General features: G+C 35.1%; 5 protein-coding genes, 3 non-coding genes and 2 pseudogenes across 8 annotated transcripts; 4 read left to right on the top strand and 6 right to left on the bottom strand.

Moving 5' to 3' along the window:
* The first annotated feature begins 420 nt into the window (after positions 1-420).
* LOC120204336 (AT-hook motif nuclear-localized protein 23-like) lies at positions 421-1526 on the top strand. The gene has a single exon (XM_039204433.1). The coding sequence runs from the start codon at positions 567-569 to the stop codon at positions 1416-1418; it is 852 nt and encodes a 283-aa protein (XP_039060364.1). The 5' UTR covers positions 421-566; the 3' UTR covers positions 1419-1526.
* Positions 1527-3298: 1772 nt separating this feature from the next.
* LOC120204351 lies at positions 3299-3896 on the bottom strand. The gene is made up of 3 exons (XM_039204443.1): positions 3787-3896; positions 3555-3724; positions 3299-3372 (listed from the first exon to the last, which is right to left on the bottom strand). The coding sequence occupies exons 1-3, from the start codon at positions 3894-3896 to the stop codon at positions 3299-3301; spliced, it is 354 nt and encodes a 117-aa protein (XP_039060374.1).
* A 1416-nt stretch (positions 3897-5312) lies between these two features.
* LOC120204350 lies at positions 5313-8463 on the bottom strand (annotated as a pseudogene).
* Positions 8464-9759: 1296 nt separating this feature from the next.
* TRNAC-GCA lies at positions 9760-9831 on the bottom strand. Its single transcript has one exon. It is a non-coding gene; the product is annotated as a tRNA-Cys (tRNA).
* A 771-nt stretch (positions 9832-10602) lies between these two features.
* On the bottom strand, positions 10603-12088 carry LOC120204367 (NAC domain-containing protein 71-like). The gene is made up of 4 exons (XM_039204462.1): positions 11931-12088; positions 11382-11653; positions 10971-11291; positions 10603-10878 (listed from the first exon to the last, which is right to left on the bottom strand). The coding sequence occupies exons 1-4, from the start codon at positions 12085-12087 to the stop codon at positions 10636-10638; spliced, it is 993 nt and encodes a 330-aa protein (XP_039060393.1). The 5' UTR covers position 12088; the 3' UTR covers positions 10603-10635.
* Positions 12089-12479: 391 nt separating this feature from the next.
* Positions 12480-15960, top strand: LOC120204349 (protein ABCI7, chloroplastic-like). Its single transcript, XM_039204442.1, has 3 exons — positions 12480-12485; positions 15325-15584; positions 15678-15960. The coding sequence occupies exons 1-3, from the start codon at positions 12480-12482 to the stop codon at positions 15958-15960; spliced, it is 549 nt and encodes a 182-aa protein (XP_039060373.1).
* A 330-nt stretch (positions 15961-16290) lies between these two features.
* LOC120204391 lies at positions 16291-16418 on the top strand. Its single transcript, XR_005523932.1, has one exon. It is a non-coding gene; the product is annotated as a U6atac minor spliceosomal RNA (small nuclear RNA).
* A 1121-nt stretch (positions 16419-17539) lies between these two features.
* Positions 17540-20860, bottom strand: LOC120204335 (annotated as a pseudogene).
* TRNAQ-CUG lies at positions 19203-19275 on the bottom strand. The gene has a single exon. It is a non-coding gene; the product is annotated as a tRNA-Gln (tRNA).
* Positions 20861-21505: 645 nt separating the features above from the next.
* On the top strand, positions 21506-22450 carry LOC120204334 (glycine cleavage system H protein, mitochondrial-like). Its single transcript, XM_039204432.1, has 4 exons — positions 21506-21684; positions 21769-21857; positions 22021-22191; positions 22281-22450. The coding sequence occupies exons 1-4, from the start codon at positions 21576-21578 to the stop codon at positions 22407-22409; spliced, it is 498 nt and encodes a 165-aa protein (XP_039060363.1). The 5' UTR covers positions 21506-21575; the 3' UTR covers positions 22410-22450.
* The last annotated feature ends 779 nt before the right edge of the window (positions 22451-23229 follow it).

Here is a 23229-nt window from a genome sequence, read left to right as displayed (position 1 = left end):
ATATATGTAGAAAAACTTTATTGAAAGACTCATCTACTAAAACTAAATATACGACACTAATCACCTACTAAAAAATAATATAGCACCACTGTTTATGCTCCACGGTCGACAAAATGAGAGTGGGGTTGGCATACGCCAACTTGACATCTAAAAGAACAGAACTAATAAAAGATTTTCTCAACCAATTCATAGTACATGGAGTATTTATTAGAAATAAGAAAGAAAAAAGGACTGCGTTTTTATAAATAAATTTGCTTTTGTCCCATCTTCTCCTTCCTTTCTTCTTCTTCTTCTGCTGCTTCTACCCTTTCCTTTGCCTGCACTCCTTCCTTTAAAAAAAATGGAAAACCCTTCCTTTTCTTAGCTATCCAAATCATTTTCTTCCATAAGTCCCCTACTTTATAATTTTTTTCCACCTTAGACAAACCCCATCTTAGACAGCTTTTAATCTAAAATCTAAATTAATCCATAAATTATATACTATTAACCCCATATTTTTTAATTACTAATTTTTAATTTCAATCCTTTGTTGTTTCCTTGTTTTGTGTTGTCTTTTTGATGCTGCCATGGCCGGTCTTGATTTAGGAACTGCTTCTCGCTATGTCCATCAGCTCCACAGACCCGACCTGCATCTCCAGCACCAACCCGAACCCCAAGATCATGAAGCTTCCCAAAACCGTGTTGGTGGTGGTGCTCAGTATGGCTCGGTCGATCATCACCAAGACGATGAGTCGACTCACCAGGGCCTGGACTTGGTCAATTCGGGTCCAGGGGGTGACCTTGTTTCTCGTAGGCCGAGGGGTCGTCCTCCGGGTTCCAAGAACAAGCCGAAGCCACCGGTTATCATAACAAGGGAGAGTGCCAACACGCTCCGAGCTCACATTCTTGAGATCGGGAACGGCTGCGATGTGTTCGACTGTATTTCCAACTACGCCAGAAGAAGGCAAAGGGGTATCTGCATATTGAGTGGAACTGGTACGGTGACCAACGTGACCATTAGGCAACCATCGGCAGCTGGAGCTGTACTTACCCTCCACGGCAGATTCGAAATTCTATCACTTTCCGGTTCTTTCCTGCCGCCGCCAGCTCCGCCAAGCGCCACCAGTTTGACAATCTTCTTGGCGGGCGGGCAAGGTCAGGTCGTAGGAGGGAGTGTGGTTGGTGAACTGATGACCGCGGGACCTGTTATCGTCATAGCTTCGTCGTTCACAAATGTGGCCTACGAGAGACTACCTTTGGAAGAGGATGACCACCTGCAGATGCAAAGCGGCGGCAGCGGAAATAACATGTTTTCTGATGCCGGAGCCGCCCCAGGTGGGTTGCCTTTCTTGAATTTGCCCTTCAATATGCTGCCTAATGTCCAGGTACCAGTTGAAGGATGGCCTGGAAACTCAGGTGGTAACAGGCCTCCGTTTTGAGAGCTTTCCAACGGTGGAAACGGGGAGCCTTGGATCATTAAGGTCAGCAAATTTCATGGACTAGTTATCATCATCATCATCATCATCTTCTTCTTCTTCTTACACTCGCTCTTATGTTGAAGTTAATTTTAGGTTTTGTTTTCTTAATCCTTGGGATTTTTGGAATCTATGGTTTCCTTGTTCATGGTTTGATATGATGTATTAAGTATTAACTTGTGTCGGCCACTATGATCAGCCACTGAAGTTTCAGTGTCCATCAATTAGGGTTTCCCCTTCATCTTCTCCAAAACTGCATATCACTTCTTCCATTTCCTATATACAGTAGTACCCAACAGACATAACAAAGTGCTTCAAACTCGCAAACAAAAATCTTGAACATGGGATTGTGTTAATTCATTTGCATTGTTTTCAGGACAGAATATTATAATTAGGATTTCATAACCCATTGTATTCGAAATCTTTCTTAATTATTGATATCACATCCTACGCATACAATACAACTACTGAAATTCGAATTTTCTAACCTATGAGTTGTGGATAATATATATCTTAAAAGCTGCTATCTTTATATTCAAATATTATATGTTGTTGTTGGTTAAGGGATCACTACAGTGGGTGAAAGGCTTAAACAGTACTCTTACTTTGATAAACCTAAGCTTTGTTTATCAACAAGATTTTCGGGTTTAGTAACACAATCGAATCTCCTTTTCGTAATGATAATCAATACCAGATTTAACAAATATTATATTGAACATCTTAGAAGCTTTTTTCTTTTTATATTTGAGAATTTTGTTGAGATAAATGGTTTTGTTTATTCATGTTGATGCGGATACCTTGCTTGCCTACGATGATTAAAGCCTTCGACTCACTTTATTAGTACAATTGAATAATGAGCTTCATTACTTGGTTTTATATCAGTTAGGTACTCCATCAGTAGTGGAATATATATATATTAAAAATTAAATGTTGCGAATGACTGAATTTATTCCATAAAACCTAGCTATATAGATTCTTTTGGAGCACGTATCTAAAATTTTATGTTAAGGGTACGATGGCATATCCACATCTATATGAGGTTGGGCACGTGGTCACCTTCAAATCCGAATTTTATTGTGATATTTAAGAATGATTTTTGACAAGTTAAAAGGTAAAAAATGAATCTAGTCGAGTGGTAAAAAATATTTATGCTATTTCATTTTGACAAGTTAAAGATTAAAAATGAATCCAAATCCACATGTATCTGAGGGTGGACACGTGGTGGATTACCCTTGGTTCGAATTTTACAAAGTGGTTCATTTAACTAATTAAAATCCACTACAGAAGATTTAACCTACAAAATGGACTAAGCTAATGGAGTAACACTTTAATGGGTTTTATGATGAAATCTTTTTTTTCAGCTTAAGGGTGAAAAAAGCCCATCAACCTTTTTTATTTATTTATAGAAAATCCATTCAATATCTAGTTTTTTTTTATTCGATTAAATATTTGTATTAAAAAATTGAAGCAACTAAGATCATTAATTTAAAAAAATATCAATTAAATTGTTTAATCAATTCTAATCACGAAATTTTAATGGTTTTATCGTATAGGGTTATCATTACTACGTCACATATTATGATGTTGTCATGTGGTATTTCTAAGATTTTTAAAAATTATTTAAATTTTTAAAAATTGAAATCATTTTAAAATAATAAAATGATAAAAATTTTGTATAACTAGAACAATAATTTCATCAATCCTATCAACTCAACTCAACACAAAGCCATGTAGTTGGTAAATTGGAATCCAATGAGCAAACTTCAGCCGATTCTAAAAATACAGAGAAATTGAGTAAATATATTTGGTCGTTTAGTCAATCTGTTAATTTTTGTTCTCTTATATTACTTTAACTCGGGTTCTAGACTCACTAGGAACACTCTTGTTTCTTCTCTAAGAGTCTTTTCTTCTCCTCCCTCTAGATAAGATTATGATCAGATTCAGAATTTATAAAAAAATACAGAAAAAATTTACAAGTCGGCAAAATATAATACATCGAAATAAAATATTCGAATATATGTAACAATATCTTATTTTTAAAAAATAATTAGAGTAATTAATATGTGGTTAATTTCCAGCTCTCTTCTCCATTCTAATTACCTTGAGAATAAAAGTCAAGAATCTCCTCCACATTAAGCTGAAACAGTGAGGAACAATCATTATTCATCAACCAAAGCATGTGCTCAAACAAGATAGCATCCACATCAACCAGCATCACCCTCCTTTTACCATCACTTAGCTCACCTCCATTATCTTTCTTCATCAAAACCCTAAACGGTCTCTCCAACAACACAAAAGACTCAACCAAAAACTCCCTCCTCTCTTTGCCTACCTCACCGCCACTCGTCGGTCCAACTCACCGTATGCATCCTCCTTCGTTAGAGGCCGGTATCCCATGCTACGACGTCGCAGTAACGAGGCCGGCAACACCAAGCAACCCATCATCAAGCTATTTATAACTCGAAATTCCGAAGGGAAAGTGTATATAGTAAAATGTGAGATGTTAATGGCTTAGTATGGTGTGTTATGACTAGATAAATGAACCATTTATATAATTGGGAAAGCGAGGTAGAAGTGTTAGGCAAGTTCCGGTTGAATGGGCCAAGCAACGGCTAAAGAGAGGGGAAAAAGAGGGAATATCTATATGCAAAGCAAGGATAAAGTAGATTAGATTACTATGTATTTTATTGGGTTTTTTAGGTATTAAATGTGAATAACATGGGAAATCGGGATATTACCCGTCGTTTTGAGAAAACGTCACATTCAATTATCGGTTCTTGGATATGAAGTTGGATTATAATTTTTGGAATAATAGAATTTATCAAAAAATCTCATTGAGAAAACATATGTTTTTTTAAAGAATATAAATTGCAACTGCATCTGATTGTAAAATAAATTATGAAATTTTTGGATACTAAAATATATGTATACTTATCAAATTTGTAAACTTGGTTAGGTTTTAATTGGTTAGATTGGCGTAGAAGGTTGAAAACTGAAAATCATATCTGAAATGCGCAGTGCGGTAGGACTTGGGAGCCGACCAACTAGACTTGGTGGCTCGAGACCGAACTTGTGTGGTGTGTTTTGGATGTGGCAATGGCTGGTAGCTTCGATAATGATACATGTCAGTTAACTTTCACATTAACTTTGGATTAGGGATGGCAAACGTAGGGAGCAGGTGTGATACCTCTTTCTTTATTCTCATACCCACCTAATATTTTTATATTGATCAAATCATCACTTACCTATAACTATTAACGGGTAAAATTTTTAAATCCACACTCACTCGCGAGGGTACATTATCAAATCCACTCCACACCCACTACTCAACACTAGATAGTCACTATCAATTCCATACTCGCCTAACAACAACCTCATATATTACATAGACAACAAAATATAAAACAAATACATCCATTAAGAAGCACTTGGTTAAATTACAAGTCATGTCCTATAAAATCTTAAGATTTATAGAATAGTCTCTGAAATTATACCTAAATTTTTAATTGTCTAAAATTTTTATTGTGAGTAATTAGTGGGCGGGCGGATGCGGAGCGGGTAAGGTCTTAAACTCATCACCTACCCACGACGGGTATGACTTTTTACATCCACACCCGCTCAATACCCACTAAACTTGTATCTATCACTGCCTCAATTAGAGCAGGTGCAATACTAAATCCACGAAACTATACTCGTCTACTATTCCTACTTCCATCATTTTCACATTCTTTTTTGAATTTCACGTTGATAATATTATTGAAAAGTGAGGTGTTAACATTAAGAGGACAATTGAAGTGAGGTTTTCACTTCAATCATGTAATTAACAAAACTCTTTCGAGGGGGGAAATGCCAAATGAATCAAGAAACTGAAGCAAAAAGGCTGGCTGCATCCTTTAGGTGGAATGGAGGCTTATTCACCTTATCACCTTCAATACATGAAAGAGAGGCCCATGTTTTCTGGCACCTGACCTCGTATGAGCCGGCCTTGGTATCCACTCTTTTCCCATACCTTCAAAACAAAGTATGACTTCAACATAAACGAACCGCACAGACATTCAGAATACGTGAGAACGTTTTACCTTAAGAAACCGGAGGACATAAATATTGGAACCTGAAATTCCATCTGAATCGGTGGCTTCGTCCAACTCTTATTTTCTGTCATGGTGGAAATCATCTCAACTTCTGCACTCAAGGTGGGCTCCGTTTCTCCAGGGAATTTTCTTGTCCTAAAATGTGACATTCAACCATGACCAAATTCAGTGTAAAGATAAAACCGTATATGCACACATGGTAGCAGACGAAAACACTTTCTTCCGAACCAAGCAATCAATACCAGAATTGTACTTTGCTCGACCTGATGTCACTTGGAAACTGGTCTTAGCCGTCTGTTTTGGCATAGGAATTTTGACGATTACTCCGAGAGCAAACATTTTTTTCCGAAGACACTTTTAACCTGAAATATTCAAATAAACACGGGGACAGCAGAATCATGAGCTTCCAATTTCAAAAATCATTGATTAGTATTACAAACCTTAACATTTACTTCCATCCGTGTTCGACCAAGTTCCTTGATGGTCGGCAATACCCGGGAAGGAAGATTAACTCCCTCAGTGATCCGGTATCTACAAAGATGGATGTAAGATTTTATATTAACGGAATGAACTTATAAAATTTTAAGGGATCAAACAGATTTTTCAATCTAAAATTTAAAATTTTATGGGGTCGCCTCCATATCTGGCCTATGCAAAATTTGGTGGCACAAAACTAACAGTCTTTTCAGAGTTGAATTTTGTAAGATTTAGACAATGATGGAAAGTAACATCGTCCAGCTCAATAGTCTTGCCACTAGAACATGTAGCATTTGTAAGAGAGAGAAAAGACCGAACTTAATAGCTAAAATAACCAGATAAATTATTTTAAAAACCATCCTCATTCGTAGTTCCAATACTAAAAATTACCCACCTCATCATGTCATGAATATTTTTTTTAAAAGTAAATATAGAAGTGGGTGGTTACTTGAAAATGGATTAATGACGTGAAAAAGAAAGAAAAAAAGTGAAATTAGGGGTTTTTACTGATTGAGACCATATAAATTGTAATCTAATATGTAATCTTTTAGAAACTTAAATCACTTGAAAGGATAAAAAATGAACAGGAAAAAAGAACCCAGAGGATTATATTGTATATTAACAAAATAAGGAAGCATAGGATGAAAGGTAGAATCCACCTTTTAGTAGGACGGGATTTCATTTGTGATTCTTTTTCAAGATCAATCTTATCATTCAAGCCCAATTTCAGGTCAGGCATTCGAGAGGAAGCACTTCATAAGGATCTTTCCAGTAACATCACAACGCAGAACACAGCCTGGAATCACCAAATGTTTCATTTTCACCAAAACATATATAAACCAACAAACAAAGCCACTTCCAATACCATTACCAACCTTTTGAAGACATAAGTAAGTTTACACTTTCCACAATGTCTAGAAACACCTGAAGCAAATAGATGTTAAACCATAGGAACCAAGAGGAAACTGACAAAATACAGAAGAACGATTACCTCATTCTTTTTATAAACAAGTCCCTCTCTTCTCCAGCCAACAGCACCTGTAACTTGCAATGTTGCCTTTGGAATAGGCTTATCTGCCTATTCATTTTTTATACATAGTCAAAGCACAATAACCCTACAGCTTCAGTATGAGTATTTCTTACAAAATACAACGTACCTTGGATGAGAATGGGGACCGCACATCCTTCTTGAGTAATGTAATGCTTTAAGATTTCGGGAGAGAGATTTTGTGGGTGGCCAAAGTCCATGATTTCTGCAATGAAAAATTGCAGAACTGAAACATTTTAATCATTTAAATAACATTTGAACTCAAATTTAATTATTATTTTTTCATCCTTCCTTTCTGTAGAAGAAACACCTAAAAATGAATGCCATGCATAGAAGTTAAGATGCAACCTAAAAGAAACAAACTGCATCACTTAGTTGCCAGTAAAAGAATTAGTTGATTCTGCAAATAATACTCGTATGTTTCAGTTGCTTATCATGTCAATATAATTAATCCGTGTAACAACAAGAACGTTAACTGAACACATAAGAAAACAAGCCAGAAGATGCATGTGGAAGGAGAAATATTCAGCTGTGGTTGAATATACATACCATCCAACAATTCATAAATCAGAACGAAATTATTACGAATTGGATATTCATCAAAACCACCGCCAAAATAAGATTTAAACATAGCAACAGCCTACAAAAGGACCAAAATACCAGCATCAACTACTAGAGGAAGAAACAAAAAATGGATTGCACCTTATGATAGCGAAATACCAGCATCAACTACTAAATTACGGCCGCAACACAGTGTGACTGTTGCATAACGTTTTTTAAGATCACCTCGACCGCATCCATAATTTAAGGACTAATTGCTTTTAAGAAATAAATCATGTTATAATGTCAACAGTATCCGCAACAATGACACCGCAGTCGCATCTACAACCGAAACCAGTGTTATTAGTTAAAAGAAGACTAGTCTTTGATTGCCTCAACAACAAACTTGAAAGCAAAAGCCACATTAGCATTACTGCTGACAACAATTACGATGTATACATTGCTGATTCTCATGTAAAAGAACGAGCAACATCCAATCTGTCGTGCCGGACACGTACCCAGTTCTTTCGTTTGCATAATGTGCTTTCGGAAAGCGTCCACCATATTTCTCCTAATCGATAAATTATACGAATCAAATCATTAAAGGAAACAAAAGAAGCAGCAGCATTCACGCTAAATTCAAACACAGCTAAATAATTCGAGATACCCGACATCATCACGATAGAGACGATTGATGAGGACATCACCCCGGAGATTCAAGAAGTAGATGGCGGAAGCGGCCACCGGCATCTTGGATCCATTGGATCGGGTCGCATGTTGAATGAAATGGATCGATGGTGGTGGCAGAAGCAGGTGACGGAGACGGCTCTGGATAAATAAAGAACGTCAGCATTCAATAGTATTTTTTGTTTAATATTTCGTAGCATAATGAATCAGAGTTGCGGAGGAAATGGAATTTTAGATAGCGCCAATGGTAATGATGGGCCCCTGAACTTTAGAGTTTGTTCTAATATGGCCACTATATTTTCAAAATATCCATGTGATACCTGAAGATTGAACTCCGTTGCCAATCTGGTCCCTGGCCCTAGCGGTGTTAAAATCTGACATCAATTGAGACGCGCAGTAATAGGATATTACCACACGTCAATTTTGTATTTTGACATGCCAACTAGTCCATCATTTATGTTTATAGGACTAAAACACAATAAACATTAAAACAATTTACTTTTAACGGAAAAATAAAAGGGTCAACCAGACCTTTAGTATCTAAATTGTTTTAGCATCTAAACTTTTAATATTTTTAAAATTATGTCTAATGTTTACTTTTCATTTCATTTTAGTATCTTTCATTAAAAATTTAACACGTTTAGCATCTAAACTATTAGTTTTGGTCCGTTTTAGTACCTAAACTTTCAAATTTTTTAAAACTTGACGTTAAATTTTGAACCATGGTACTAAAATGAGACAAAAACTAAAGCTTTTAATGGCGGGTAATAAATGAAACAAAAACTAAACTTTAGGTATGATTTTGAAAAAAATAAAAGTTTAGGTACTAAAACGGATCAAAAATGATAATTTAGGTACCGAAACGGACAAAAATGATAGTTTAGATACTAAAACGACCAAATCCGATAGTTTAAATACTAAACGCATAATTTTTCCAAATAAAAGTTATAAGATATGAGTAAATTACATAAATGATTCTTGATATATTTGAGTAAATTTTTTTCTCCACTTAAGTTTATGAAACATAAGTCATAATAAATTAAGTACCTATCATCACCATCCATCCACCCTCGTCCTCCAAAAGCACCACCGTATAACCATCGTTCACCCAGCTGGAAACTGGCTTCCTTGAGGTTATAGTCGTACAGGTGAAGAAAGTTTCCTGGGTGTTTGCTTATGAGTGATCTTCATGTAGGTAAGGTTAGCACTATGGACATTCCGTCACTTCCTTCACCCTCCAGTGGGCTAGGTCCGGTGTGGAACAACCTAGATTGCATTGGTAATAAAGGCCAGCACTATGTGAGTTCCATGGTGACTGGGGATTTGGTAATGGAGCAATAGAGTTCCTGGTAAATGAGTTCTTTCTCAATGGCGCAGCTTGCTTTCGACTAAACATACCCTTGTTAATTTCCATGGAGAGTTTTATTATCAAGAAAGCAAAAGGAATTTTTTTTTGAAAACTAGGGCCCAACCGGGTTCGAACCGGTGACCTCTTGATCTGCAGTCAAATGCTCTACCACTGAGCTATAGACCCTGTTGATTGCAGTGTGAAGAATTAAATTTATTTATTTATTTAAAAAGAAAAAGGAAAAAAACTAAAAAAGGGGCAACCTGGTCAGACCCGATGACCCCTTGATCCGTAGTCAAATGATCTACGACTGAGCTCTGGACTCTTCTTCTAAGAAATCCTTAATAAAGTATTTATTTTCAGGTTTTGTATACCATTAAGAAATATCCATAGTCCATGCATGTGTTAGTGTACGATCAAACTCTTAAAAGCAACTTTCAATGTAGGTGACCTGTCCTGGTAATACAACAGGGGAAAGTGACGAATGGTATTGAAAAGAATACATCATTACTTCCAAATTCTGATGTGCTCCAGCATGGCTGGATACATCATTTTGTTTGGAACATAAGAGAGAACAATGCTTGGAATGGGTACACTTGACGATATGAATCGTTCGAAAAATAAACATATTCGTTCTGTAACAGATCTATTACACGACCAATTTAAATTGGCTATCAAGATTCAACCTCCAGGTTCAATCTTCAAAAGTGATTTAGCACCATGGGTTCATTAAAGTAAAACAGTTCTGTTACCATATACCCACAATCTAGTTAAAACAAAGACACACCAATCTTAATGGAACCTAACCAGTGAAGGGGTTGCTGCAACTTTATTATTTATCACTCCAAGAACCAACATTAAAAGGCGCCGTCTCAGAGTCCCCTTCTAAGCTTCAAAATGTCCCAAATTGTCTTCTTCCAAAACCAATTTCCCACCTGCAAATTGGAGCTTGGCTTAAAGTTTCATGCCTTACATCTTTTGCTTCCTTTTTCAAAAATGTTTCATGTAGTTGAATGAACCAGGTTGGTCATAGCCTTCACTGCCATAGAAGTTCATGTCATTTGCATGACCAATGAGACCAAGAACATCAACTTGTTCGGTTTCCCCGAAATTCGAGTACAATGAACTAGGGGAGAAATTGGTATGTTCATATTGCTGCCATGGGGTCAATGAGCTTGGAAGCTCATATTGTGGGAAGTATTGAGTGGCTGCTTCACATATTTGTGGGTAATCCTGCCATAAGCCAACAGAGAATTGTTAGAATAACCTAAAGAAACCGGTTTGAATGACATTGTTTTTTTCTTATTTTAAAATAAGTTTTCTACCTTTGAAGAATCGAGAATTAGATCAGGTGAGAGCCAAACGCTGGCCGGATCGATATCGAGAGAAGCTGGCTGAAATGGTGGGAGGTGTGTGGTTTCATGAGCAGGAGAAGTAATAGGGCTTGAATAATGGCTCTCGCTGTTGGGGTAACTTGTTTGACAAGAAATGTCACCAGAAGTACTCGAGGGCTCATTGCAGACCCTTGTTGATGCATGTTCGATATTAGTTGACCTGGTTCCGACCATAATGGGTTTCGGTTCTCCATGCCCATCACGCTTCTTCGGTTCGTTTCTTTTCACGATACGGCACAAGGCAAAAGCACCCTGAAGAGTACCAAGATGATTGGCTATATGCATAATTGTTGTAATAAATCAAAATGTAAAGACAAAAAATCATATACATTTTGTTTTTACCTGATTAATCGATGCCCGAGGCTCACTGGAGAGCCGGTACTCGTGCATAACCCAATCTGTTCGATCGCCTAAAGGGGCACGTCCCCGGTGGAAAACAAGGGTCTTACGGTAGCCAGCCACCACAGATTGACTCACAACCTTCCTATCTTTCCCCGTTGCTTTCCAATAGCCAGCCTTGGTGGCACGGTTCGTTCTCGAGCCGTTCGGGTACTTCCTATCCCTCGGGCTGAAAAAAAACCACTCCGAGTCTCGTTCAGGAAGGAACGACTTCTCTGCAAAGCAAATTCAGGGCTTCAGAAATTCCAAGCAGTGAAAAAAAAAAAGAAATCTGATTAACTTGCTAAAGGCTTTGGCTTTTACAACATTATAAAGAAATCCGTGTTCACTTTAACATAAACATGAAACTTTCTGAAATCATACCAATTCTATCACCTTGTAGACATTAATTGAACAATTCCCAGAATTTTCGACCCTCAACCTGATCAATCTAAACTCAAACTCAACATGACTGGATCAAACAATAAAGAAGAAAGTGCAGATAAGTAGTACCAGGCAACTCCCAAGGTTCAAACTTGTACAAATCGATAACAGGGATGACTTCAAGCTCGATTTCATGCCCTTGAGTTTTTCTTTCCAGGTAATATCGGATCAGTTCTTCATCTGTGGGATGAAACCGAAAACCCGGAGGAAGTGATGCCCCTCCCATTATCTCAAAATACTTATACTCTTATCTATTAGACACAATAACTTGGATAATTCAAGGAAATGGAACAAGAAAAAAAACAGAGTTAAAAAGGAGATCTCAAAGAAGTCATGGAAGTTGGGCACTAAGTTTGAAGGCTATAACTATTAAAAATCTGGAAAATCCAAAAGTAAAAACTTTTATAACTGTCAACAATGCCTTGTTTGTCAATAAACGAGTACAGTTTCAGCAAAATAGCTAATGGCAGAATCATCGTCTTTGAAATATCAACTTCTTCTTCTTCTAATGACTACTAGTTCACCCCATCAAAAATTCTATTAGTTCAAAAAAGAAATTATGGTTTTATTATAAATGAAGGGAAAACGAGAAGAAGAAGTGGAGTAGAGAGAGTAGAAATGGAGGTCCAAGGGAAGTACAATATATAGGGGTTAAAAGAAGTACTGCTGAGTCGGCGGTCTAAAAAACACACCGAAAGTTGAGGAGCTTGCTTGTGTGAAGCTTGCCACGAAATTCCACAGGCTTTGGATCCACCTACTTGAGTTGAACTCGTTCACACTTAAGTTCCATGGAACAAAAAGTAGAGAAGAAATATATTTACAATTGCAGTTGCATTTTCGATTATACTTGCGACGATTATATTTACGATAATAATGAGTGTTATTTTATTTATTACGATATTATAGTTGTATAATAATAATTTCAGATGATGTTTTTACCATTATAATTAACAAATCAATATTTAAATTCATATATTTTCAATTAACTTTTCATTTGAACCTCGATTAGAAATCAAATCTCATATTTACTCTTTACAAGGTATACGACGAAACTATAATCGACTCTTTGGCAAAGCTTCACATGGTTGAATTTTAGTTTGGGTCAGTTTAAATTTAGATTAATTTTAAATTTTTATATTTTAATCATTCCAACTTTTAAAATTTTGATCAGTTCAAATCCTAGTTATTTCTTTAAATCATTTCAAATTTATATTATTTTAGATTTAAGTCAATTATAAACATGAATCATAAGTGGTGGATATATGTTTCTACTTACCCTAAAATTTGAATTTTTTATGATAATTATATATATATATATATATATATATATATATTAATTATGTCTATTATGAAATTGTATTTATGCCCATCTTACTTATAAAAAAATTGTGTTGTTAATATATGTATGTTCAACTTTAAAAAAAAATTATAAATCCACTTTTATAAATTAAATCGTTCAAATAGGTGAAGTTTTCATTATTTCTATACCGTCATATTTAAGTTCAAATGATTTAATTTAAGTTTGAACTTACGTTTAAAATTCATGTTAATGATTGCAAGAATCAAATTATCTCAGAGAAATGATTATTATTTCTAGAGGTTTCAGATTTAAACACCAACAATTACAACATAAATGATTGGACACAGTAGGACAAGACACTAAATCCCCTAAGCAAAGTTAGAGATTCGAATCTGACCATTACAAATGGAGTAAACTAGGTTGAGAAAACCGTCCTTATCTCTACAATATTTGATCCAGATTAATCGATCAATAGATATAAAAAAATTGTAGTTAAAAACTAGAGAATTCTGATGGAGAGTAATCAAAGGAGAATTGGGTGGGGAATTTTAGTTTTCTTGGTCTAAAAGCTCCTTCCACGTCATCTTGAGTCGGAATAAACACTTTTTTGCTTTCTTTTATGTGCTTGATTATGTCATCTACACATTTTCATGGCCCACTCCTTTTACAGAAAACCAAATAATAAAATAAAAAGAAAATAACTCTCAAAAGTGTTTGCCATCCTTTTCAATTGGGTTAATGAATTATTTCTCTTTTTAAATTATATATTTTATGAAATAAACTTTAAAGTATTTTTAATTTTTAATCTCTAATATTAAATTTTATTATTATTTTGCTTTAAATAGTTAATATTCTTTAAAAATATTAGCCAATTAAAACATATTACATACTAACATTTTTGACTAAAAATAATACACGATTTTAATAAAACTTTTTTAGGACATTCAAGTTTTATTTTTTATTCAATTTATTTCATATAATTTTAAATTAATCTTAATCTATTTTAAAATTTATAATTTAGTTAATTATTTATTATTATTATTATTATTAATCTAGTCACTTGAGATCATACAAAGATCATATAAGGAAAAAGGTGAAAACTTTATCCAAAAAACTCAAACAAAAGATAGATACGAACATATTTGACTACATCGGCAAACAAACCACAATAGAGATCAAATTAATGAAAGATCACTGACAAACGTAAATCAGAGCCAAACATATTGAGATAAAGCACTATTTGGTTTTTTAATTTAACAATTTTTCTAATTTGGTACCTTAACGTTTTTGGATTTATATTAGTCTTCGAATTTGATGATTTTTCTCAACTTGGTCTCATCATGAGCTTTAGACCTTAATGAAATCCACGTCCAAGTATCAAGTTGGAAAAAACTGCAGAGTTCTAGGATTAAAGTGAACAAAAAGTAAATTAGGAATCAAGTTAAAGAAAGTTCCAAGTTTAGGGACTAAATGGTATTTCCTTTTCAATTTTTATATTGGTTTTTCTTTGGCTAAAACAAATTAAAAAGGCTACTTTGTCACTTGCAATCACCATTTATCTCAAGCTATTCAGGGTTTATATGCGCGGCCCAGCGATTGGTATATGCAAAGATTATGCAATCTTTCATTGATATGTAATTGCATCATCATGGATACATCCCACAATATATATTTACGTCTTTGACAATGCACATTCATTGTATAGATGTAGTACTCTCTCTCTCAGGATTTATTATCATTCAATTTAGTTTGTTATCAATTTTTTTAATAGAAAAAAAAGTTTGAAACATAATGAATTGTCAAGTGATCATCTTATATCTTTTAATGATCGAAAGATTCAACAAAGTAATACTATGAAATTGGAGTACGTTATATCAAATACAAATTCATAATATAGTGCGGAGATCGTGATATATGAATGGGGTTTAAGGCTTTAAGCAGCCCAAGATGATATCTTTTACAAAAATGTGAAAGAACTTTTTCTTTATATCTTTCGGGTCAAATAAGGAAATACCTTGAGTTAAAATAATTACCATGTTTTATTAAGTAATAAAGATGAACAATATGACCAACTAATCAAATATACTTATCAGTTCGTAAAACCTCGTTTGCTGTTATGTAAATTGAATTTGAATATATATAAAACATACTAGTTACATGTAGGAATCAACTAGTGCCTATGAGCTTGTCGAGATAAGCACTGGTGGAAAACTGAGCAGGCATAATGTCCATGTTCAACAATTGGGCCCCGATACAGTAACTGAATTAACAACGTTTCATTTGTGTGTTGGTGACCAAACACAAGATCTACACAGTAAAATAGTTTTGGACCATCCACGAGGTTATTGTCAACAGCTTCGCAAATGCATTGTGGCTCATTCGTCAGGGCAAGCGGTTTTTGATGGGAAAGTAATGGTCAACAGGTAACTCCTGTAGATTGCTTATCTTGCTGTCCTCTGGAACCTGGATAGTGCCTAAAATAACAGAGTTGCTGTTTTTGATCTCATCTTTTGCAGATATGCGCGACAGACGGATGCAGGGCAACTAACGAGGAGCCTACTCCTCGAGCCTCGAGCAGCTGTAAATGTGAAACCCAATCTCCAAATAATTGCTGATGATGTGAAGTGCTCTCATGGAGATGCTATAAGTGATCTAGAGGACAGCCAACTCTTCGACTTGGAGACTGCTAGGAAGGCTCTTGTAATTTCATTTGGTGCTGAGGTTGTTGACAGGCTGCCGCATTCTTTTCTCCAGAAACAAGTAAAAGATAATGTTAAAGAGTTGCTTAGCGAAGTGTGAGAATTATCTGTTTTTCGAAAAATCATTCCTTCTTTCGTACAAATTTTGTTCTTGTTCGAAATATATAGGAATAGCTGTTCTTACCGTATAAAACATTGTTGATGGATGCTTGATTGCTTTTTGAGAAAAGTTACATTTTTTTATTATTTTATTCAATCAAATCTTTTGGTTTACATATGCCAATCAAACCTTTTTTCCCAAGAGGATAAGACCAAAGTCTAAGGAGGCTAAACGATGACGTTCTCATGAAAAATAATTTATGTAATCCCACATCGGTCGTTGTATAAGACAAGTAACAATTTATAAAGAACCATGCTGCGATTATGAAGTGTGTTCGTAGAAAGGAGAGATGGTTGGCATCTCCCCTGACAGGAACGGGAACGGCCTTCGGGCTTTCCTGTTAACACATCCGGTTAAGGCTACCCACCTTCTAGGTGGATCTATAACCCATTTTTTTTTCAAATTATTATGAAAATATTCCTTAAAATAATCTCCCTCCCTATATTAAATATAGGCACAGTGAAAATAATCTAAAGTTCAACTAAATTATCATTTCGTCCCTATTCCTTTTTTTCCGAAACGTTTTTTATTTACGTTTTATTTTGGGCAAAAAGATCTCTTAGTAGATGAAAATCGTTAGTTAATTAACGATTAATCTATGAAGCCGAAACGTTTCGAATTACGTTTTATTTTGGGCAAAAAGATCTCTTAGTAGATGAAAATCGTTAGTTAATTAACAGTTAATCTATGAAGCCGAAACGTTTCGACTTACGTTTTATTTTGGGCAAAAAGATCTCTTAGTAGATGAAAATCGTTAGTTAATTAACGATTAATCTAAGAAGCTAACTTAGCATGCACGCCTTGACAAAAATACTTACGTGACTATTCACACCATCATGACATATCATTAAAAACTCATACACATAATATGCGATATTCCCTCCTTAAAAAATAAGAGAGGAAAAGTGTCTAATATTTGACTAGATAGTCACGTTGTCCCTATCTTCTTTTTTTTAAGTATTTTAAACCTCAACATTTTATTTTGAGACATAGACTCATAATGAATAAAAATCATTAGTCAACAAATGGTTAACTCATGAAGTTGTCTCAGCATGTTAAGCATGTATTATTGAATAAATGGTCAACTCATGAAAATCGTCAACAAAAATTTCATCCACTTCTCGGAGGATGAAAATCGCTAGTCAAGAAATGGTCAAAACTCATGAAGTTGACTCATATGTTATATCTCATTTAACGTATTATTACATTTATCATTTGACATAGTATTACTATGATTAATATATTAAATAGAATTAAAAAAAAACAATGGCATGTATTATTGAATAAAATTTTGACACAAACACAAGATTTTGAGCTGACATTGTTTTATTAGGGTATAAGTAGGGTTGATTGTAGGTCAGACTTGACGTTTGAGCTAACAAAGGAATTAAAAAACAATGGATGAAAGATATGAGAGGTAATTTCAAAATAGGGTTTACTATTGACAATCTTGATCATCTCAGAAATAAGAGGTAATGACATTATGCCCTGTGTCACCAAATACCAACCCCAGATAATGTGTTTCATTGCACAAGGTTTATAGTTTGTTCAAGGTACATTGTTCGCCCCACATCAAAGGAAATTTTGCAGGAAAAGAAGCATCCCGACTCAAATCCAACCTATCCTTATGTCTCTGTCTATAGCATCTGCATTGAGGGTCCCTGGAAGCTCTCTAAAAATCTTCATTGAAGATGGAATATGCACTGTAAATATCACAAGGGAAAACATAAGTTACCGTGCGAAAGAAGCATGCAGTTCGTGTTTTAGAAAAGAAATACGTTGAATTCTATGACGGTTTAGAAACTAAACAAAATCGATCACCCATGCTTAAGATACTCTCCACGAAACCCTTTGCAGAAGTGTTCAAAAAGAAGTTTATTTAATTATTCATCCTAAATTGTTGGCAGAGCCAACCACCATGGGTCATGTGACAGTTTATTTGCTAGTAATCTTCTGCTTCACATTATAAACTTGCTACTTAGTTGATAGAATCGAGAGGGTTACCTGACATCACCAGGGTTGCCGCCGTCCTAGATTCAGGAAAATTAGACAAAAGCCGGTACCGAGTATCTGACCAAATGAGAGGTAGAAGAAAATACATGAACATCTTTTGCTTATGTGTGCGTTGATACAAGCATCATAAGTTATGAGCAAATTATAACATCAGAAGTGATTCGAGCATTGCTGGCAAGTTATAACATAAGTGATACGAGCATCATAAGTTATTCTCTAAATCCTTTTAAAAATATTACGAAGATATATCGAAAACAATTACTTTCATTTACTTCCAACACGTTGATACCCATTTCAATACACTGAAAATAATATAATATTCTAATATAAGAATAATAAGATAACCAAATGATAACAACGAAACGCTTTATTTTTGTGCCAGCATTCCTCAACTGTGTAGGAGATAAAAAGAAACCGGATAAGAGAATTTGCACATACAACCCCAATTCCACAAGAAAAGGAGGATACTTTCAACATTCATAAACAGTCGTATCGAAGTGACAAAAGGCAACTTACATATAACGGTCCAAGATCCCATTTATGAACAATAGGTGCCAGTATAAACCACAAAATGACAAGAGCCCACGCCTTAAGACTAAGGGAAAATATTGCCATCAAAATGATATCTATAAAAGGACATATAAGAGAAGGTCAAGAAGTGAAAATGGTAAATATAAAAACAACTCGATTCAAGTTGATTCTCACCAGGAAGCTTCGATCTATTGCGTAAAAATGTGTAAAGCTTCTTCTTCCATCGGCTTGTTGACTGTGGAAGCTGAAATTTCTGTTCAAGCATGGAGGAAAAAAGTAAACTATCAATAAAAATTATTGGTTCATCAACCTGCCATCCAAGCTCAGGTTAAAGACGGTATTAATTCAACCATACCAAATCTTTATCATCGTCATCATTATTGAGTCCAACTGGTGCCTTCGGCTTGACAGCAACAATAAGGGAATCTAGAAAATTAGTACATAGCACCTATATATCAATAGCAGAACACTAACATGGACCATCAAAAAGAAATTTACAGAGCCGTTGGACATTAGGAACAACAATAAAGGTGATCCTATTCCCATATGTAATGGGGTAAGGGGGAGGTAGGGTAGTAAGCTGCCCCCAACACTAGGTAAAGAGCAACTTCCGAGGAAAACCTCCAGCAATTATAAATTGTCCACCGTGGGACTCGATCCCACGACCACAAGATTCAGAACCTTGCGCTCTACCAACTGAGCTGGACAGGCAATCCACATTAGGAACAACAATAAAGAGTTGAAATAGGCATGAAGGGAGTTGCATCATTCACCAACACTGGACAATAAAACTGGTTTTTTAATATAAAAATAAGGGGACTTACGATGAGTCTAATTCCTTCGTTATTTCATCCACACTACTAATGATAAATGTAAGCAGCGAAAGCAAACTACTGCATAATTATTTTTTCAACTAAAGGCAAGATCTATACCACCATCATTGAGTCGAGTGTAAACATCATCTTCATCTTCAAGATCATGCAATACCTTCCCTTGCAAGATAAGCTTCAAATTCTCTACTGGTAAATGATTCTTTCGAGCTACCAATTTTCTCAAATCAATACCTTCGTTATTTCATCCACACTACTAATGATAAATGTAAGCAGCGAAAGCAAACTACTGCATAATTATTTTTTCAACTAAAGGCAAGATCTATACCACCATCATTGAGTCGAGTGTAAACATCATCTTCATCTTCAAGATCATGCAATACCTTCCCTTGCAAGATAAGCTTCAAATTCTCTACTGGTAAATGATTCTTTCGAGCTACCAATTTTCTCAAATCAATAACCTACTTGATAGAAATACAAAATCATAATGATTTATATACATACAAGGATACTTCATATTTAATCAAGTTTATTTTCTTAACACAATGGCACTTAAAAATAATCAAGGAGTGGTACCTAAAAGCCACCAAAGAAGCAAATTGACACTTCATTATAGATTGAAGCAAAGAAATCACATTGGAACATACGATACACAAAGTAACAAATACAACCAAATACTGTTTAGGCTCCATGAACCTTAGAGTAGAGGTCCACTATCGGAATAGGGGCCGTTATATAGTGGCAAAGGTGCCGTCCGAAACAGTTATTACACAACCATACCCACAATGACTGCAAAGCAACCGAAAACATGGCTGCAACCGTAATTTAAATTTAAATCCCCGAGTCTAAGGTGCATCAGAGGCACAGCCACAGTAACCCAAAATACATGGGGAAACTTGAAAAGTTGTTTTCCATTCTATAAGTATACATTGTAGGATTATAATTATATAAACAAACTTCAAGAATTATGAGCAAAGATCAAAGGCTTCAATGGTTCAACCATAGAAATTGCTCAATTTGACTTAAAAGTAAAGATCTGTAAACAAAAGGTCATATTTTTAAGTCATAAGATTGAAACCAAAACAACATGCAAAGAGATAACCGTGAAAACAGAAGGTAGATCATAGATGAAGGTAATTTGATGAAAGAAGGGGCATGAAGGCGAGAAGGACGAGCAGGGCCGATGGTTTTGACTGTAATTTCTACAATATTTTCATGATTTCCATTGGTTTGATCCACAATGTCATCTTCCATTCTCGTATGATTAGCTGATCTGATGGGTATGAATGAGTTTAACAGGTTTCGTTAATTTGTTGGAAGAAAAGGTTAAAGACCCAAGTTTTTGGCTGAGGCGCCAAGCTTTGGCCTTTTTTCCCAATAGCTTTTTTCAAAGAGCTTCCCGATTGGGAATTTTCTCGCCTCTGAGGTGGAAGACGAAAGCTTGAAACTTTCCCAAACACTGGATCAGCCCATGAACTACACCCACCCTACCGCTTCATAATCACGGGTTTGCGGACCCAACTCGTTGAAGTGTGTGGTTGGACAAGAAATTTTATTTTTTTCATCAAGGATTTTAAAAGTTTTAAAATGAAAATTAAACTCATATAACTTTAATATATATTATTTTTTAAAAAATAAATATTTATATAAACAATATAATTATAAATATTAATATTTAAGATTTAATTTTTTTTCAATCACACCTAAAAGGAAGGGGTGAAAAACCTCTAATGTTATATAAATAATTATTATGTCTTTTATTTTTTTGAGTATTATAGTATTTAATGTTTCAATTTTTTAGTATTATTATGTTTTTTAACTGTCGATAATATATATGAATTTTGCAGATATAAATAATTAAATTTAGAACACTAAGAATAATAATATTTCTTTTTAATCATTAGGATCATTTAACGACGGCTTAGATGCAAGGTGAATTGTGCTTAAATAATTGGTCTTCACTTGACATGAAACAGGAAAAACATGCATGTATGGATGATATTATATTTGTAAGAAAAGGGTATTGGGATGAGGCTTTCGTTTCCCACCATTCATTCAAGATTTAAAAAAAAAAAAAAAAACCTGCAGCGTAGCCATAAACCATACAACAAAAACACCCACCACCTTCTCTTTATTTCATAAACAAAGTAACCAAAGATCGATCGATCGAAAGCCATTGAAATGGCGCTCAGAATGTGGGCTTCTTCCACTGCCAATGCACTCAGAATCTCCTGTACCTCCAAACCTCACCTTTCCCTTGTATTTTCCTTCTCCAGATGCTTTTCCACTGGTACAGCATCTGTTTTTTTTTTCGGTCACTATTTTAATGTGATTAATAATGATTTTGATGTGGATAACATGTTGGCATCTGCAGTTTTGGATGGGTTGAAATACTCCAGTTCACATGAATGGGTGAAGCATGATGGTTCTGTGGCTACCATTGGCATCACTGACCATGCTCAGGTACATGTATTAAATACGATGTCTTCATATATGATTCCCTAGAGTGTCCGTCTTAGAAATTAGATTCTTATATTAAGCGGCGGATCCAAGAATTTAAGAATGGGGCCTAAAACTTTAACGCCGAGTATACAAATTTCATTACATTATCGTTTATGCTTTAAAGGACCATCTTGGAGAAGTAGTGTTTGTGGAGCTGCCTGAGCCAGGTGGTTCAGCGAGCCAAGGAAAAGGGTTCGGTGCCGTGGAAAGTGTTAAAGCAACCAGTGATGTCAATTCTCCGATCTCCGGCGAAATCGTCGAGGTTAACTCCAAGCTCACTGAAGCTCCTGGCTTGGTAAGTATGAAACTCCCTCATTCAACCATAGAGTTAAAAAGTGTTTACCTTAATGGCTTAATGCATTCAATTTAATTAACATGGTGAAGATCAATTCGAGCCCCTATGAAGAAGGATGGATGATCAAGGTGAAACCCAGCAGTCCATCGGAATTAGAACCATTGATGGGATCAAAGGAATACACCAAATTCTGCGAGGAAGAAGACGCTTCCCACTAAAAATCCCTTTGTATCATGTTTTCATGCCAACAAATATGATTCTACAAACTTTTATGTTTATCGAACATAACATTTTCCCTTTCTAGTAATAAAATCTTTATTCCACTTTAATAATACAATGTTTTCATCTTTGGGTTTATAGTTCTGCATCCCAGTAATAACTTCTTAGATACAATTTCCTGTGTGGATCATGTAAACAATCATATTTAGCGGGAAAAATTGCTAGCATGGGGCGTTGGAAAATATAATTGGCTGGTATGGGATCTGGTTGAATTTATTTTCTGATCTGATGTGATTGTTACAGTGTTGGAGAAACATCAGGAACAATGTGTCTTTCTCATTCTTTCCCATTTTTCACACAGTTGGAATGTCAAGATTACCATAGAAACAAATACCGTTAAAGCTTAATTAAGTTAAACTAAAGTGTTTGGTTTTCGCTCTCCACGTAATTTTGTAAAATGTACTATAGGCTTACCCAATGATTTGTGTTCAATAATCAATCTTAATTGCTTTTTAGTTTTTACCTTTGGTTAGTCGGCTATCCTAAAGAATCGGCAAAAAAAGTGTATCGTCTCTCTTTCTTTATTTTCTAAATTTTCTTCCTAAATTTGGTGTGCTCCTATTTTGTCGGTTCTTTATCCAATCCATTACTTATTTAGCCTATCAAAATCTATATTATAGGGAATGGGATTGAGAAATAAGTAGCTTAGGGACGGTGGTAATGAATATTTTGGGAGCTTGATGTAAAGAAACGATTTAGCATCATGTCATTTCTTTTACATGCCATGCAATTATCTTATTTCTATTAACAACGAAAGCG

The sequence above is a fragment of the Hibiscus syriacus genome, unplaced genomic scaffold (genome assembly GCF_006381635.1).
Source record: "Hibiscus syriacus cultivar Baekdansim isolate YM2019G1 unplaced genomic scaffold, ASM638163v2 tig00010865_pilon, whole genome shotgun sequence".
NCBI lineage: Eukaryota > Viridiplantae > Streptophyta > Magnoliopsida > Malvales > Malvaceae > Hibiscus > Hibiscus syriacus.
This window is presented reverse-complemented; position numbering and strand designations above follow the sequence as displayed.

Coding starts and splice junctions, on each gene's coding strand:
- LOC120204336 (XM_039204433.1), top strand. CDS start 567: ATGGCCGGTCTTGATTTAGGAACTGCTTCTCGCTATGTCCATCAGCTC.
- LOC120204351 (XM_039204443.1), bottom strand. CDS start 3,896: ATGGGTTGCTTGGTGTTGCCGGCCTCGTTACTGCGACGTCGTAGCATG. Junction 3,725..3,786: donor GACCGACGAGTGGCGGTGAG/GTAGGCAAAGAG, acceptor GAGACCGTTTAG/GGTTTTGATGAAGAAAGATA. Junction 3,373..3,554: donor TCTTGACTTTTATTCTCAAG/GTAATTAGAATG, acceptor AATCTTATCTAG/AGGGAGGAGAAGAAAAGACT.
- LOC120204367 (XM_039204462.1), bottom strand. CDS start 12,087: ATGGGAGGGGCATCACTTCCTCCGGGTTTTCGGTTTCATCCCACAGAT. Junction 11,654..11,930: donor TGAACCTTGGGAGTTGCCTG/GTACTACTTATC, acceptor TTTGCTTTGCAG/AGAAGTCGTTCCTTCCTGAA. Junction 10,879..10,970: donor TAATTCTCGATTCTTCAAAG/GTAGAAAACTTA, acceptor GGCTTATGGCAG/GATTACCCACAAATATGTGA.
- LOC120204349 (XM_039204442.1), top strand. Junction 15,585..15,677: donor GGGAAAGTAATGGTCAACAG/GTAACTCCTGTA, acceptor CATCTTTTGCAG/ATATGCGCGACAGACGGATG.
- LOC120204334 (XM_039204432.1), top strand. CDS start 21,576: ATGGCGCTCAGAATGTGGGCTTCTTCCACTGCCAATGCACTCAGAATC. Junction 21,685..21,768: donor CTCCAGATGCTTTTCCACTG/GTACAGCATCTG, acceptor TGGCATCTGCAG/TTTTGGATGGGTTGAAATAC. Junction 21,858..22,020: donor GCATCACTGACCATGCTCAG/GTACATGTATTA, acceptor TATGCTTTAAAG/GACCATCTTGGAGAAGTAGT.